This window comes from Ranitomeya imitator, chromosome 1, assembly GCF_032444005.1.
Source record: "Ranitomeya imitator isolate aRanImi1 chromosome 1, aRanImi1.pri, whole genome shotgun sequence".
In the NCBI taxonomy this organism is placed as follows: domain Eukaryota; kingdom Metazoa; phylum Chordata; class Amphibia; order Anura; family Dendrobatidae; genus Ranitomeya; species Ranitomeya imitator.
In genome coordinates, this window is record NC_091282.1 from 1,179,388,419 (window position 1) to 1,179,406,794 (window position 18,376).

An 18,376-nucleotide genomic window follows, 5' to 3' on the forward strand; every position below is an offset into this window, starting at 1 on the left:
TACTGTGTGGGGGACTGTGGAGGATATCATACTGTGTGGGGGACTGTGGAGGATATCATACTGTGTGGGGGACTGTGGAGGATATCATACTGTGTGGGGGACTATGGAGGATATCATACTGTATGGTGGACTGTGGGGGATATCATACTGTGTGGAGGATGTCATACTGTGTGGGGGACTGTGGAGGATATCATACTGTGTGGGGGACTGTGGAGGATATCATACTGTGTGGGGGACTGTGGAGGATATCATACTGTGTGGGGGACTGTGGAGGCCATCATACTGTGTGGGGGACTGGAGGATATCATACTGTGTGGGGTTTGTGGAGGATATCATACTGTGTGAGGGTCTGGAAGATATACTGTGTGGGGGACTATGGAGGATATCATACTGTATTGTGGACTGTGGGGGATATCATACTGTGTGGAGGATGTCATACTGTGTGGGGACTGTGGAGGATATCATACTGTGTGGGGGACTGTGGAGGATATCATACTGTGTGGGGGACTGTGGAGGATATCATACTGTGTGGGGGACTGTGGAGGATATCATACTGTGTGGGGGACTGTGGAGGATATCATACTGTGTGGGGGACTGTGGAGGATATCATACTGTGTGGGGGACTGTGGAGGATATCATACTGTGTGGGGGACTGTGGAGGATATCCTACTGTGTGGGAGACTTGAGGATATCATACTGTGTGGGGGACTGGAAGATATCATACTGTGTGGGAGACTGGAGGATATCATACTGTGTGGGAGACTGGAGGATATCATACTGTGTGGGGGACTGTGGAGGATATCATACTGTATGGGGGACTGTGGGGGATATACTGTTTGGGGGACTGTGGGGGATATCATACTGTGTGGGGGACTGTGGAGGATATCATACTGTGTGGGGGATATCATACTGTTTGGGGTATTGTGGAGGATATCATACTGTGTGGGGGACTGTGGAGGATATCATACTGTGTGGGGGATATCATACTGTTTGGGGGATTGTGGAAGATATCATACTGTGTGGGGGACTGTGGAGGATATACTGCGTGGGGAACTTTGGAGGATATCATACTGTATAGGGACTGTGGGGGATATCATACTGTTTGGGGGATTGTGGAGGATATCATACTGTGTGGGGGACTGTGGAGGATACCATACTGTGTGGGGGACTGTGGAGGATATCATACTGTATGGGAGACTGGAGGATATCATACTGTGTTGGAGACTGGAGGATATCATACTGTGGGGGACTGTGGAGGATATCATACTGTGTGGGGTTTGTGGAGGATATCATACTGTGTGAGGGACTGGAAGATATACTGTGTGGGGGACTATGGAGGATATCATACTGTATGGTGGACTGTAGGGGATATCATACTGTGTGGAGGATGTCATACTGTGTGGGGGACTGTGGAGGATATCATACTGTGTGGGGGACTGTGGAGGATATCATACTGTGTGGGAGACTGGAGGATATCATACTGTGTGGGGTTTGTGGAGGATATCATACTGTGTGAGGGACTGGAAGATATACTGTGTGGGGGACTATGGAGGATATCATACTGTATGGTGGACTGTGGGGGATATCATACTGTGTGGAGGATGTCATACTGTGTGGGGACTGTGGAGGATATCATACTGTGTGGGGGACTGTGAAGGATATCATACTGTGTGGGAGACTGGAGGATATCATACTGTGTGGGGGACTGTGGAGGATATAATTCTGTAAGGGGGACGATTTGGCCTTCAAACTGTTCATGGCTATGATTCTGTGTTTGGGGGACTGTGGGAGGACAGTGAGGGACAACATATTATGTGTGGGATGTCATATTGTGTTGGGGACTGTGAGGCAAGGATACTGTGTATGGGGGTGTGGGAGGACATCATACATTGTGGGGGATTTACTCTGGTGTGACTGGTGTCGACATACTATGTGTGGGAAGACACTGTGTGAGGGATATCATACTATGTGGCAGGAGTGGGTGGCACACTGTGTGGGGGACATCATACTGTGTGGATGCATTATACTGTACTGGGCTCTGTGGCTGCTTCATACTGTGTATGTGGGTGTACTATATGTTTGAGGCCTTTGATGACTAAATTATTGGAGTCCCTTAATTGTATTTTCTTGCACAGTGGGGGTCCCTGCTGCGAGGCTTCACAAGACCTTTCACTTATTCAGGGCTGAGCTGCCATGCGATACTATGTACATTGGTGGCGCTGATTGTAGGGGACACTGGAGCATCTACTCGTTATATCTGTGAGAGCTGAGCAGCGATCAGTGCCAGTATTTTTTTGGGTTGGCATTAGATTGGCCTCTGTTTATATACTTAGTGCTACCGTTCCCCATTCCTGTAGACTGCAGATCCAGGAGGGCAGGGAGACCACCACTGCTGCCGTCACTACTCTTATGTGATTTTGCCATCCTCCTTTCCATGAAACTGGCAGTGAATAAAAATTTTCAACCCGTCGGGCAAAAATGACAATGAAATGAAGACTATTTGCGTTTTCTCATGAAGGCTGCTTTGCTTTCATCTCTTGCTGCTCTGTATTGTGTATGGAGATTGTATTTTGCGTCTTGCCTGCGATGAAGAAGTCTCCAGCAGTGCCCGGACACAAGCGACTGCTGCAGCGACCTGTCTGTGCCGGTCCCACTTGCTGTTCAGGAACTGCACGCGGAGGATCATGTAGCCGAGCACAGACTCCCCCAAGAGTCATGAGAAACCATCAGATCTGCCTTTATATTTCCCTCTTCTGCGATCTCATTAAAGCCGAGGATCTACACCAGTTTCACAATACAACCTGCATACATTAAAATACTGCGACCACAACTGCTGCGGTGTTCATTCCCTATGGGGCTGCTGAGACTGCAGCGGATTATGTCAGCTCCATAGACCATGAATGGAGCGTCGGGTGGGCGGCTGACCTCCGCTCAACAATGTAACTGGGATAGAAGTTAAATGTCGTGTGAAAAAAATCCCCCATTGTGGCAGTTTGTCCCAATAATGAGAAACACACCAAATCAGCATGTTGTCGCTAAACAACCTCTCTAAATAGCTTTGTTCTGAAGAGGCTGGTGTGCTTACTTTGATAATCCATGTATTACTTGATGCATAACTATTTTTTTTTTTCTGCGGAGAAAAGGAACATGGTCGCATAACTATTTTTGAAAGGTCCCTTACCTAATATTTATAATGAGGATTTTATTACTTCAGCCCTAGCTGGTCTCCTCCTTTTTAGTTCTGGATTATACAGCCATTCTTAAATGGATTTTCAGAACAAGTACACCAGTTTCATCAGGTTTAAGAGATCTGTTTAATAATATATGCAGTTTGTATTATGGCAATTTAGTGACCGTTAACCCATCTTCTACATCTATGGCATATCCATAGGAAGGGGAAGGATGGAACGAGAGGTAGTGGGATATGCAGCGGGTTGGTTTTTTTTCTTCCAAGTTTATGGAAGTGGCCGAACAAGCAGTTCTTATTTGTCCACCTTATGCCCGGGTATGTCCACCACCGCCGACCTCACCCGGGAGAACGGCACGGCCACTGGTCAGACATTTATGGCACTTCCTATAAGCCATCTGTATGTTCGGTGTACACAGATTATGACGGGGATGATGTTTTCGTCAATGTCGCTGCTCATCTGATGATCTGCGTCTTCTCCGCAGGTGTTTCAGACATTACACGCCACGGGACAGTCTTCTATGGTGCGTGACTGGGTCATGTTGTCCCTCTCGAACTTCACCCAGAGGACGCCGGTGGCCATGGCAATGTGGAGCCTCTCCTGCTTCTTCGTCAGTGCGTCAACCAGCAAGTGGATCTCTGCAATGTATCCTTAATGCACTTATCCTGCTGTGTCCTCCATATTCTCACTGTATGTATGGGGCCTTAGGAATGTTCCCTGATACTTTATCCCCGTTCACATGGTTAGATAATAGATGACATTTCATTTCCATCACTTGGTAATCATTTTACACTGATAATGGTCTTCACCTTATAGAAACATCCCCCTCTTATACTATCACAGGGATTGAGCCCTCCTTATAATTATTAGGGTCACCATCATTCAGTTAATCACATACAGACGGTGACGATCCTCAGCGATCTGCACTGATCTATAGATGAAGTAATGTATTTGCCTACAGTGCCTCCACAGGAGAAAAAAAGTATTGCACTGTTTCTAATGAAAGCAATAACCGACATCAGCCATGTCCTCCAGAAGAATAAAATTTGTGTAGCTAATTTTTATTGTTAGATATTGGGTACCCACCCCGATCCCACCAGTACCCCACACACAAATCTCTTGTGCGGTACTAGAACAAGGGATTTGTACTTCCTTCTTTTTACTATCGGTGCCTTTTCTTATCTGGTAGTCTTGAATGTTGAAGGGGTTGGCATTTGTATAAATTACTTCTCTGGTGCTTCGTTGGAGGACACAACCATATTGTTCATTGGGGGACCCAGGAACCCTACAGGGTTTATGATCGGACATTAATCTATAGAGCTCCTCACATTTTACCCCCACTGCTCATGTGTGGCCTCTGTATACATACCAAATCAATGAATAAGGCAGCACACTGTAGCACCAAAACTTGGAAGGGTGAAATATGAAAATTGAATTGCATTACTGCACTAGAAATATGAAAAATTGAGAAAGTTTAGCGCATAAATTGGCCAATTCATGTGTACCTGGTAGCCACGATAAGGCATTTCTCGTTTACCAGGACCTAGCAATGCCTTTCCTCTCTGAAAATATTGTCTTCATCTGAATAGGAACCTAATGTGAGTCCTCTTTTGGACTAAAATCTCTCTCTCTCTGTGGAGGGGTAGTGGTCCTGCTGTTATTTAAAAACACCTGAGGCTAAAAGGCCTTTTAGCCACAGGTGTTTTTAATCACAGCAGGAGCACTACCCCTCCACAGAGATATAGATGTTAGCCTAACAGAGGATTTATGTTCCCATACAGATGAAGACTTTATTATAGGTGAGGAAATGCATTGTTAGGTCCTGGTAAACGAGAAATGCCTTATCGTGGCTTCCAGGTACACATGAATTGGCCAATTTATACTCTAAATTTTCGCAATTTTTCATATTTCTAGTGCAGTAATGCAATTCAATTTTCATATTTCATGTTTCCAAGTTTTGGCGCTACAGTGTGCTGCCTTATTTATTGGATTGTATAGGAGTTGGTGACTCTAGGTTCAGCACCTGTTCACACTTAGTCTATGTTTGGATGTGACGGTCAGTTTTTTTTAAATCTGTATACATTCCCACGTCCAAAAAGAGTAGGATGTTTTAGCCACATCACCACTTTCTCTGCCTTCCCTGGCTGCATCCTCTTCTCTGCAGGTGCTAAACAAAAAATCTACATATTCGGCGCATGCGCAGATCCTGATAGCGGAATATTTGCACATGCGCTGGACACATGCAGCACCTGCAGAGGAGAGGGGGCAGCCGTGGACCGTCGAAAAATCTGATAAACAGGTAAATCCTATGATTAACACTGTTCTGCACACAAGGGTGGCCAGGACTCTCCTATTGAGCATCTGGAGGGTCAGGACCTTTGTCGATGTCCCATCACAAACACAAGGATGGATGATGACTTGCTGGTGGGTGGGTGGCACACCACTGGGAGCCGCACCGATCAGGATTTTTCATCCCCATTACAAAATGGCGCAAGTGATCAGACGCCCGACTGCCCGTCCATTCATTCTCTACGCAGCTGCAGCGGTCAGCAGACACATAGGGAGTGAATGGAGCGCAGCTTACACATCCTAACGGGAGAAACGTGCCCCATTCTGAAGAGCGGTGCGCTTCCCAGCAGTCCTGTAGATAGGTGATATATGGCTTTAATCGGACGGCCCTTTAAGCATCAGGTAAGAATCATTAACGTCTCCAGCTCATTGAATGTGTTCACCTTAACCGTTCGTGCAGTTTGCCGCATGTGATCAGCAGAATGGGCAAATCTGAGCCCGTGGACATCAACCTGTTCTGCTTAGTGGCCATAGACTTTTACAAGCATCAGATCGATGAAGAACTGGACCGCAGAGCCTTTCAGTCAGTGTTTGAGCTGGTGGCGGCCCCCGGGAGCCCCTATCACAGTCTGTTGACGTGCTTTCAGAATGTGCACAAGGTCACCGTTTTCTAGGCACTTTTTATGGGTGAGGCTGGTGTTGGCCAGACAAGGGAATGCCCTGCACCTACCTGCTACCGAAGAGCTCTCCTCCGAGGCCCCGGACGTTCTCACCCACCCCGGCTCGCACTCTGCTCTGAATGTCGCTTCTTGTAAATATGTTCTGATCGCAACTAGATTTCTCTTTCTTTAATACAGTGAATGTAAATGTCCTGTTCATCGACGCGTTTTACTCCCGGGAGTCTGACAACACAAACCTGCACCACTAAATGATACTCTCCGGTCCGTCAGTCGCCGCACTCCTCCTGGGATCCGGTAGTGATACTTTGTGGAGCGACGCTGGCACGTAGCGCTGCGCCGTCACCCTGACGTGGCCGCTAGTATTAACGGAGAGCGACGTCAATAACGCCAAACTCCTCCGCTATAACCCCAAACACACACAGAGTATTGAAAACTTGTGTCCAGCACCATTAATAATATTTTAAGGTCACAAGATGTTCCATCTGCTGTACAATAGTCTGCCTCTATGTTGCACAGACTTGTTTTAGGCCATTTTTTTGACAGAAGGCTGTGAATTATTTGCCCCCTTATACCGAGAGGTAGCAGGGAAGTATTGTATGACTTGGGGGGGTGGGGGTTGTGTTGCTTTCCTGGACTCTAACCCGCAGTTGTGGGGGCATCTGTGTGTAACGGGCATTGCAGTTATTTCTTGATTTTTCTTTCACTTTGGTTATAAATGGTTTTAACTTCTATTTCTGTATCCTGTAAGATATGTATAATTGTAAAACCTGCCGCTGCAATTACAAAGCCGCTCTGCTACATCACGATTGTCTTGCCGCTACCGTCTTCTTTCTCGTCATTCTGGGCCCAAACATGAGATTTCACCATCCCATAAGTCACAGGTCTGGATACATTAAGGGGGACGTGTTTTATTATATGGATGAACGCTGATCATGTATTGTAGTAAATTGTTTTACACTTTATGGCAGTTGAAGATTGTGCGGCCCCCTACATGGGAAATCTATCAAAGTATTGGGGTATAGTAATCGGTGGGATCAGCTCCCCTTTATTTTTAAAAAATCTTGGGTTAATATGAAATGTTTTGCCCCCTTCCATTTGGAAGAGAGAGACACGTGACTGTAAAATCTGACTACACAGGGTTTGTTTGTAGTCTGTTACCATGGAAACATAGGTGCAGAATGCAGAAACAACAACATAGGCTATTTCCCAGCCTTTGGCTTCATCTTTATATCAGAATCACCTGCGTAAAATAAAATAGTTTGAAAAAGTATGGATACCCTTCAATAATGCCCAAAACACCACCTGACAAGTAGAAACCACATGTTTGTTTTATTATTTTTATATTATTTCTTTTATTTTATTTGTAAGTCCCTATGAGATCAATGTTCATGGAAATGCATTAAGTAGATTACATTGAAATTTTCTTCAACTCACCCATACTTTTCATGTTGAAATTTCTCAGACATTTTAAAAAGTATTCGCTCCTGGTTTTTTTTTTTTCTCTGTAGAGTAATGAAAATCGCTAGTTAAAGTAAAAAATTACTTGTTGTTAAAGTCATGTTTTTATGGTAAACATTTTTACAATTTTTTTTTTCTTTAATTTTCATTATTATTTTTTAAATCCTGAAATCTGGGCAGTTTTCACTCTATATACTAATGGTCTTCATACACATTACATGAACATTGCCCGAAGCTGGTGCCATCTCGAGTATCTGAGCTGGGGGCACGCTAGACTGTCCCCCCAAAAAATGATGATGTGAACGGAAAGGATGAGGCCCTTGAAATTTCAACGTGCTATTTTTTTTTTTTTTTTTAATCAAGGGAGGTAAGCCGTTGTTAAATCTCCCTGTTTGTGTTTTTCTTGCCCTCGCCAAATGAAAACACCTGAATGCTCTTCTCAGCCAAGTGTTCGTGTGTATGCGGGAGTTGGGCGTGAGGGTTGTCGGCGGAAAGACGCCCACCTCATGCCATTCTTAAAGGCTAATCATCTGGAGGGAAAAAAATATTTTTACATATGTTAGTGTAAAATTCACTAAAGGTAACCACTTTGTTCCTTCATTTATTTTCTGACCCCCCTAATATGCATTTAGCTGACTAATTCACGTCTGTTTTTTCTCTTGTGGGATTGTCTCTCCCAGTAATATAGGCTGGACGTGAGTGTGTCCAGGAACCTATTGTCTTCATAACAACAATACATACACATTTGTATCAGACTTTTATAATGGACTCAAGCACAGCTTCTATCCTGTATATATAGAAATCCGACTATAGAAAAGGAGGAAATTAAGTGCAGGATAGAAGCTGTGCTTGATTTCATTATGAAAGCCTATACAAATGTATATGTATTGTTGTTATGAAGACATACATCTCTCCCTACGTATCTCTAACACTGAGAAAAGGGAGTGAGGAGCAGAAAGGGCCATCCGGAGCTCTGACCGATCCAAGTCCATTACCTCGAGCCTATGCAGCTGCCATTAAGCAGATCTGTTAGTGCATTGTATAGCTGCCCCCAAACTTATGAACAGTAATAGAATTAAAAAAACAAAATCAATCATAAGAAAATGTAAAAATGATTAATATATATATTTATCAGTATTTGGTTCTAATTAATAAAAATAATATACATGATACCTTCCTTTTAAAAAGTCTTGTTACCGAAAATCAAGGTACTGCCTAAGGCTACTTTCACACTAGCGTTAACTGCAAACCGTCCCAAAAACGTCTTTTTCCCGAAAAAACGGATGCGTCAAAAAACTGCAAAACGTATGCAACGCATACAGCATTTAGACGGATCCGTCGCAAATCCGATAAACGGTTCCGTTGAAATGCTGGATGCGTTGCATACGTTGCATACGTTTTTACCATGCGTTGCATCCGTTTTTACGACGGATCCGTTTTTAAAATGGGAGGCACCCAAATTTGATTGGCTACTGGAAACTAAGGGAAATCTATATACTGACTGTATTTACAGCACATATTTGAGGGTTTTAGTTTAGTGGCAAGGATGGATGGTGTAATTGGGAGGATTTCGAGTTTGGTTACTGAAGTTATCTTTGAGACGAATCGCCTGGATATCATAGTGCGGGAGAAGGAGGCGGCAGCAGAAAGACGGAGGATGCAACGGAGAAGGCGACGATTCTGGATACATCCAATCAATGAGCTGCGGATGACCAGGGGTGTCCAGTCCACTCTCTATCTGGAGTTGCGGCAGAATCCACAAAAATTCTACAATTATGTACGGATGAGAATGGAACATTTCGATTATTTGGTTGGAAAAGTAGAGGAGGTCATCCAAAGGCAGGACACAAGGATGAGGCTTGCCATCACACCGGCGGAGCGGCTCCTGGTGACACTGCGGTAATCATCTTTTATTTTTAATGTCATTGCTGATATTGAATGTTATTACATGCTGCAGAGAAAACTACGCTGACACATTGCGCACCATTTTCTGCAGCATGTAATTTGTTGGGTTGTTTGAGGCCATCCCATTGCTTTTTTTTTCTTGTGTCATTGGTCATATTGAATGTTATTACATGCTGCAGAGAAAACTACGCTGACACATTGCGCAGCATTTTCTGCAGCATGTAATTTGTTGGTTTGTTTGAGGCCATCTCACAGCTTTTTTTTTTCTTTTGTCATTGGTCATATTGAATGTTATTACATGCTGCAGAGAAAACTACGCTGACACATTGCGCAGCATTTTCTGCAGCATGTAATTTGTTGGGTTGTTTGAGGCCATTCCACTGCTTTTTTTTTTCTTGTGTCATTGGTCATATTGAATGTTATTACATGCTGCAGAGAAAACTGCGCTGACACATTGCGCACCATTTTCTGCAGCATGTAATTTGTTGGGTTGTTTGAGGCCATCTCACAGCTTTTTTTTTTTCTTGTGTCATTGGTCATATTGAATGTTATTACATGCTGCAGAGAAAACTACGCTGACACATTGCGCAGCATTTTCTGCAGCATGTAATTTGTTGGGTTGTTTGAGGCCATTCCACTGCTTTTTTTGGTTGATGGTCTGTGCAATTTTTTTAACATTTTTTATTTTTTTTTCTGCATTTTCCTAGCTACGGGAGAGTCTTTGACTTCACTCCATTTCCAATTCAGGCTGGGGATTTCCGCTATTGGCGGAATTGTGAAGGACACATGTCGTGCGATTTGGGACACTTTACAGCCGGAGTATATCCCACAACCAACAATGGAAATCTGGTTGAGAAGTTCCGAACAATTTGAGACAATTTGCAATTTCCCAAATTGTGTTGGTGCCGTGGACGGCAAACACATTAGGATTGCTAAACCGGCAGGAACAGGATCAGAGTACTATAACTATAAAAAATACTTCTCCATTGTACTCATGGCTATTGCTGACGCCAACTGCCGATTCCTTGCTGTGGATATAGGAGCGTATGGCCGGTCCAATGACTCACAAGTGTTTAAAAACTCTCCGATGGGTCGCTGCCTGTATGGAGATACATACAATTTCCCGCCAGCAAGACCGCTCCCAGGAACAAGTGAACCAGCCATGCCCTATGTGTGTGTAGGTGATGAAGCCTTTCAACTGTCGCCGCACCTACTGAAACCATACAGCAGCCGTGAATTACACCGTACCAAGCGGGTATTTAATTACCGTCTCACTAGAGCAAGAAGAGTAGTAGAGTGCTCTTTCGGTATATTGACGGCAAAGTGGAGAGTTCTGCTGACGGCAATAAAACTGGAAACAAAAACTGTAGACGATGTTGTCAAGGCATGTGTGGTGCTCCATAATTTTGTTATTTCAAAGGAGCCTGTTACCTGGGATGACGAACAATTGGAGACAACCTTGTGGGATTTCCGCAGTGCCTCTGTTCGCTCCACCAGTTCTGTTACAATGATGAGGGACCAGTTTGCGGATTATTTTTTGTCACCTGTTGGGCGGATTCCATGGCAAGACATCATTGTGTGACATGTTTTCCTTGGTTTTTGTTGTTTTGTCAAAAAATGTTTTTGGAGCAACACCAAAAAAAAAAAAAAATAACAAAGTGTGGTTTGGTTGCTAATATAAAACCATTTTGTTATACCTTGAAAACGTCTGGTGTTTCTTTTCACTTAACCTTTAATATTTACCTTAATGAATCAACACACACAGTAGATTGTAAACCAGAAATATTTTTATTTCTAAAATATAATTATTTTTTGGAAATTTTCCAAAAATTTTCCTATTTTGATAATTTTCAAAAAAATTTTTTTTTTTTGCCAACAAAACAATTTTTAACACTGAAATGACAGTCTCACAGGTCTTGGTAGTGTCGGGTGGAGTAACTATGGGAGGAGGGGCTGGAAGGTTGGACCACATCGGTAGGTGGGATTGGGGAAACCCTACCTGTTTGGTCTGCAGTGGAAGGGGGGTGGAAAACAGGAGGCTGACCAGAGGGTGGTTGTGTTGGGGTAGGTGGAAAACTTCCTGGGGAAGGAAAGCTGGGCAAAGACGATGAAAACACGGGTGAATACATTTGGGTTGTGGGCCGGGTTGGGTATTGGTACGGATGTGGATATTGGGACTGATGTGGATATTGGGACTGGCGGTGATATTGTGGGGCATGGTGTTGAAATTGGGACTGGGATGTGTGGGGAGGTGTGGGGGTAGATTGGGGTTCGTTTATGACCTTGAGCAGAGCGTTATGGCAGCTATTCATTACCCGCATCTGCTGATCAAAAGAAAGCTTTTCCGTGCTCCTGAGCATGGATTGAAAAAAAAGATTTGCTGGAGCTTGACTTACATCTAAATGCAGCCTATCCAAGCGACTGCTGATTTCATGGTGGTTTTCACTCATGCGTGATTGCACCATGCTGAAACCAGCAGTCACTTGTTCTCCCAAAATTTTAAAAGAATTTTGGAAGCCTGCATTTAGATGCAAGAACTCAGGAGCATAGCTCCTTTCCTGACCCCTCTGACGCTGCCGCCACGAACCTAACGGTGGTGTAGAGGTGGCAGGGTCAGAGGGGTGGGGTAAAGGGAACGCTATCTGTTGACCATCAGATGCAAATAAGGAAGGCTGCGCTCCACTGGTAGAGGTGGATGAAGTGGAGGGGACAGAGGGGTCAGAGGTGTGGGGCCTACCGACGTGGTCCCCGGTGGCGGACTCAGGAGGGATCGCTCCAGAGGGCGCAGAGGAAGATGCAGGCGCACGGTGGCTGGAGTAGGTGCTGTGAAAGAAAAAAAAAATTAATATATAGATATGGAAAAGCCCGGACTGAAAGAAAAGTTTTGTGATTAGACAGGTTACTGAGATGTTGAATACTTACACTCTACTCCGCATGGTTTCCCTCAGGAAGGAGAGGGCAGGGCCGTATCGATACCTCCTCTTTTTCCTTCCTGCTGAGCCACTCGGGGCCTGCATCTCCTCGTTAAATTCCCTCTTAAAACGATCCCTCAGTGACCGCCACCGCTTCCTAACCTTGCCACCTGTGAATACAGGAATGAAGAAAAAAAAAATTATTGATAAATGCAAGACATTACATTCAGCTCTAAACATCACTGAAAAGTGAATACTTACATAGTTTGCTCTGCTGCTGTGGAAGAAGGTCCTCCCACCTCGCAAAGATGTTCCGGCATACTTCCAACCAGAGCCGACGGGTGACACTGGTATCAGCATGCCTGCGGTCAGCCATGTTCCACAGTGGCTCCCGCTCACGAACCTCCTCGATGAGGGATTCGATATCTATGTCTGAATCATATGCGGGAGCACACTGTGAAGCCTTTAAAAAAAAAAGAAAGAAAAAAAAATTAGTAGACTGAAACAAAAAAATTAACAATTGAAGCCCCACAAAAAAACAACTCACTGATGGCCGACCGCGGCGTCGATTCCGCCGACTCTGGGGGCGCCTGGGAGAACCTTCATGCTGTGCTGGACGTTCAGCAGCAGCAGCAGCAGCAGCAGCAGGAGACTGAAATAAAGGATAAAAAAAATTAGCTTTAATGTATGTATATGTTTTGTGTGTTACGTTATATATGAAATTCTGTTTTGTGTACGGTGCAGTGTGATGTGTGAAGCAAGTGTTTCACCACTACTTACACTTGGTTCCTCCTCCACTTGGATGTCTCCACCCGTCTCGGTCCCTTCCGACAGCTCCTCATCGGATTCTGATTCCTGTTTAAACATAATAAATGCATGTAGTGAATAAAAATGATGTAAATTTAAAAAGCAAAAAAAAAAAAAAATTTTTTACTTACCGATACCCTCTGTTGCTGTGGAGGAGGGCTGCCAGAAGAGGACATTGTGTGGCTGTGTTCCAGGTGGCTGTGGTCCTGGTAGGTCTGTAAGTTAAAAGACACTTGCAACCTGCTCTACACATTGAAGTAGCAGATTTGGGGTCTTCAAAACTTACTTTTCAGAATTTCTGGATGCGGGACAGGTGGCTGTGGTTCAGGTGGCTGTTGTCCAGGTGGCTGTGTTCCAGGTGGCTGTGGTCCAGGTGGCTGTGGTCCAGGTGGCTGTGGTCCAGGTGGCTGTGTTCCAGGTGGCTGTGGTCCTGGTAGGTCTGTAAGTTTAAAGACACTTGCAATCTGCTCTACACATTGAAGTAGCAGATTTGGGGTCTTCAAAACTTACTTTTCAGAATTTCTGGATGCGGGACAGGTGGCTATGGCTAGTGGCTGTGGTCCTGGTGACTTCTGCCGGTCGGTGTGATCCCTACTCTATCTGCAATATAATAAGTATAATGGAATGATAGTTAGACCACCGCTGAAATAGGTAATGTTTACCAATAAAGACCCTGTTACAATGAGAAAAATAGGTGAACACCCAAACCCAAAAACAGGTGCACGTTATACCATTCTTTTCCATGCCCCCCCAAAAAAAAAGGTAAAATGTGAGAGACCTTTAAAAAAAATTTTAAGTTTAAAAAATAAAAATATTACCTCCCCGAAATAACCTTTCAAAGGATAACCTTTATTAAAAAATGACCCCTCAACCAACTCTGTATTGCATGTGTAACCATTGGTACATACACCTGCTTTAAATTTACCTTTATGAAATTATACTACGGACAATTTGTTAATAAACATTTTATTTTTTTTTTTAATTTATTTATTTTTTTTTTAATCATAATGGAGCAGAAATGCTCTTTATTTTAAATACAAGTACATCAACTGGGAATGGTTTAAACAGTAAATTAAAAAAATCAACATTATAACCACAAGCTGCAGACCACTAGGCTTTGCAATAATACATCCGATTTTTAAAAAAAAAAAAAAAACACACATGCTGCACAAACAACTATAATAAAGGTACCGTCACACTGAACGATATCGCTAGCGATCTGTGACGTTGCAGCGTCCTGGCTAGCGATATCGTTCAGTTTGACAGGCAGCAGCGATCAGAATCCTGCTGTGATGTCATTGTTCGCTGCAGAAACTCCAGAACTTTATTTCGTCGCTGGATCTCCTGCAGACATCGCTGAATCGCCGTGTGTAACGCCGATTAAGCGATGTGTTCGCTGGTAACCAGGGTAAACATTGGGTTACTAAGCGCGGCTATGCACTTAGTAACCCAATGTTTACCCTGGTTACCGGCATCGTTGGTCGCTGGAGAGCCGTCTGTGTGACAGCTCTCCAGCGACCAAACAGCGACGCTGCAGTGATCCGGATCGTTGTTGGTATCGCTGCAGCGGCGCGAAGTGTGACAGTACCTTTACTAAATACATCAAAAATCAACATTAACCAATATGGCATTGACAAATGCACATGCAACCAACAAGACGCACAAAAACATACCTGCAAGCAGACTCATAACGCAAGCATAACACATGAAAAGGCATAATATTGACTAAGGCATATTAAGGTGCAGGCACGTGAACGCATACATACAAAAGCACACAGCAGTACAAAAATACACACACACACACACACACACACACACACACACACACACACACATGGCCATCAGTCCTCCGGCTGGAGCTTGATATATTCACAGTGGCAGGCCTCGGGGTGGATCTGGACTGTAGCAGGGCACTGGCTGTTGCAGGATGACGGCAGGCCTCAAGTTGGATTCAGGTTTTAAAAGCTCTTGCTGTAGTCAGTACGTCAAATGCACACACACACACACACACACACACAAAAATGGCAATATACTCACACTGTTGTAGTGTGTCTGGTCCTTGCTGCCAGGCTGGGCTCTTGGTATCCAGGCTGGGCTCTTGGTGTCCGGCTGGGCTCTTGGGGTCCAGGCTGGGCTCTTGGTGTCCGGCTGGGCTGTTGGGGTCCAGGCTGGGCTCTTGGTGTCCGGCTGGGCTATTGGGGTCCAGGCTGGGCTCTTGGTGTCTGGCTGGGCTATTGGGGTCCAGGCTGGGCTATTGGGGTCCAGGCTGGGCTCTTGGTGTCCGGCAGGGCTCTTGGTGTCCAGGCTGGGCTCTTGGTGTCCAGGCTGGGCTCTTGGTGTCTGGCTGGGCTATTGGGGTCCAGGCTGGGCTCTTGGTGTCTGGCTGGGCTATTGGGGTCCAGGCTGGGCTCTTGGTGTCCGGCTGGGCTGTTGGGGTCCAGGCTGGGCTATTGGGGTCCAGGCTGGGCTCTTGGTGTCCGGCTGGGCTGTTGGGGTCCAGGCTGGGCTCTTGGTGTCCGGCTGGGCTGTTGGGGTCCAGGCTGGGCTATTGGTGTCTGGCTGGGCTATTGGGGTCCAGGCTGGGCTCTTGGTGTCCGACTGGGCTATTGGGGTCCAGGCTGGGCTCTTGGTGTCTGGCTGGGCTATTGGGGTCCAGGCTGGGCTATTGGGGTCCAGGCTGGGCTCTTGGTGTCCGGCAGGGCTCTTGGTGTCCAGGCTGGGCTCTTGGTGTCCGGCTGGCTGGAGGCTTCTCTTCTTGCCTCTGTGTCTTGCTGGCATATGTGGGGGTTGAAGGCCCAGACCAGGTTTATATAGATTTGGGGATGTCTCGCCAATTAGATAAAAAATCCTGTTTCTGAGCATGCTCAGTAGAAAAAAACGTATTACAGCGCTGCATTGCGTCGTACGACGTGTCTCGACGCATCCGTCGCTCATAGACTTTCATTCTAGCAAAAGACGTATGCCGACGAATGCGCCGAGACACGTTTTATTGTCGGAGCCAAAAAACGTTACAATCTACGTTTTTCCAGACGACGTGTCGCCTCTTTTCGACGCATCCGCCGAAAGACGTATACCGACGAATGCCAATTCGTCGCAATGCGTCGCCAATACAAGTCTATGGGGAAAAAACGTATGCAGCAAAATATTTTGCTGCATGCGTTTTTTCGGCAAAACGACGCATTTTAACGTATTGCAGTTAACGCTAGTGTGAAAGTACCCTAAGCTGTAAGCGTCTAAGCTCATTAACCAAGTAAAACTATTGCTTCCCAATTTTTGAACATCTAATAAAACAACCTGTGATGCTTTTGCCTAAAAACTGTTTTGCATTTCTTGACTAATGGATGAGATGTAGATTTAAAGGAAACCAATCACCGTAAAGAAAAAAAAAAATTGGTATTTACAATTTACCTGCAGCCATAGTGGTAATCTGCAGATAAAGATTTTAAACTTGTGCAGAGGTGTGTACAGAGCAGTATGTCCATCAAGAAGTCAGTCCCTTTTATGAACTCGTATAAATATTTTTTTTTTTCTGACCCGTTCCTTTTAAAAGATGAGGTGAGCTACCTACAGCCACCACTAGAGGGAGCTCAGGATTTATTATTGAGTGCAGTATATGCCAGTATGCAGTAAGCGCCCTCTAGTGGTAACTGCAGGTAAACAGTATTTTGTCTTTTAATTCATTTTTTTCTGGGTATTACTATTAATAGTTTTAAAGCAGATCTTTAATCTATTTAGGATAAAAATTCATTTGAGTCTTGTTTTAATGTTCAGATGATGGCAGTGACGGCAAGACCTAAACCTCCCTGCGGTTTTACAGAACTGAACTTGGATTTAAGTTTAGTTCAAGACATTTACTGGGGGTCCTTATCCTGCAACCCTGCTCGGTCTCATGTGCCCCCTTCACAGATTTTGGTGGAAAGAATAGCCCCATGTATTGTTTTTTTTATGTACACCCCATTGGCACCCTATGAACCTTTATTCTATAAGCTATTGGGGTCCATCCGCAATCTTTAGAAATATCATTTTTTTTTCTTAATACTTTTTTTTTTCATTATTTCAGACTGTATTAGTTCCAAACTCTTCTGTCTTAAATATCAAGAAACCTCTAAAACCTCTTATTCCTGTGAGCCCATGACAACACTTCCTGCTTCTGTACTGTGACAGTTTGGCGTTTGTCATTGGCACTCCAGCTCCTTTAACCCCTTCATGACCGGGGGATTTTTCGTTTTTCCGTGTTCGTTTTTCGCTCCCCTCCTTCCCAGAGCCATAACTTTTTTATTTTTCCGTCAATTTGGCCATGTGAGGGCTTATTTTTTGCGGGACGAGTTGTACTTTTGAACGACATCATTGGTTTTAGCATGTCGTGTACTAGAAAACGGGAAAAAAATTCCAAGTGCGGTGAAATTGCAAAAAAGTGCAATCCCACATTGGTTTTTTGTTTGGCTTTTTTGCTAGGTTCACTAAATGCTAAAAATGACCTGCCATTATGATTCTCCAGGTCATTACGAGTTCATACACACCAAACATGACTAGGTTATTTTTTTATCTAAGTGGTGAAAAAAAATTCCAAACTTTGCTAAAAAAAAAAATAAAAAAATTGCGCCATTTTCCGATACTCGTAGCGTCTCCATTTTTCATCATCTGGGGTCGGTTGAGGGCTTATTTTTTGCGTGCCGAGATGACGTTTTTAATGATAGCATTTCGGTGCAGATACGTTCTTTTGATCGCCCGTTATTGCATTTTAATGCAATGTCGCGGCGACCAAAAAAACGTAATTCTGGCGTTTCGAATTTTTTTCCCGCTACGCTGTTTAGCGATCAGGTTAATACTTTTTTTTAATTGATAGATCGGGCGATTCTGAGCGAGGCGATACCAAATATGCGTAGATTTGATATTTTTTTTATTGATTTATTTTGATTGGGGCGAAAGGGGGGTGATTTAAACTTTTATGTTTTTTTTTATTTTTTTCACATTTTTTTAAACTTTTTTTTTTTACTTTTGCCATGCTTCAATAGCCTCCATGAGAGGCTAAAAGCAGGCATAGCACGATCGGCTCTGCTACATAGCAGCGATCTGCTGATCGCTGCTATGTAGCAGAATTGCACGTGTGCTGTGAGCGCCGACCACAGGGTGGCGC

The 18,376-nt window shown here is 44.4% G+C and overlaps 1 protein-coding gene across 2 annotated transcripts in view; it reads left to right on the forward strand.

Annotated features, from left to right (window-relative positions):
- Positions 1 to 6,960, forward strand: part of HTT (huntingtin) — a 276,760-nt gene extending 269,800 nt beyond the window's left edge. For both annotated transcript variants that reach the window (XM_069744747.1, XM_069744746.1), the window contains 2 exons: positions 3,673 to 3,833; positions 5,938 to 6,960. In XM_069744747.1, coding sequence (XP_069600848.1) covers positions 3,673 to 3,833; positions 5,938 to 6,151 — 375 coding nt within the window. In that variant the 3' untranslated portion in view covers positions 6,152 to 6,960. The remainder of the gene's footprint in view (positions 1 to 3,672; positions 3,834 to 5,937) is intronic.
- The last annotated feature ends 11,416 nt before the right edge of the window (positions 6,961 to 18,376 follow it).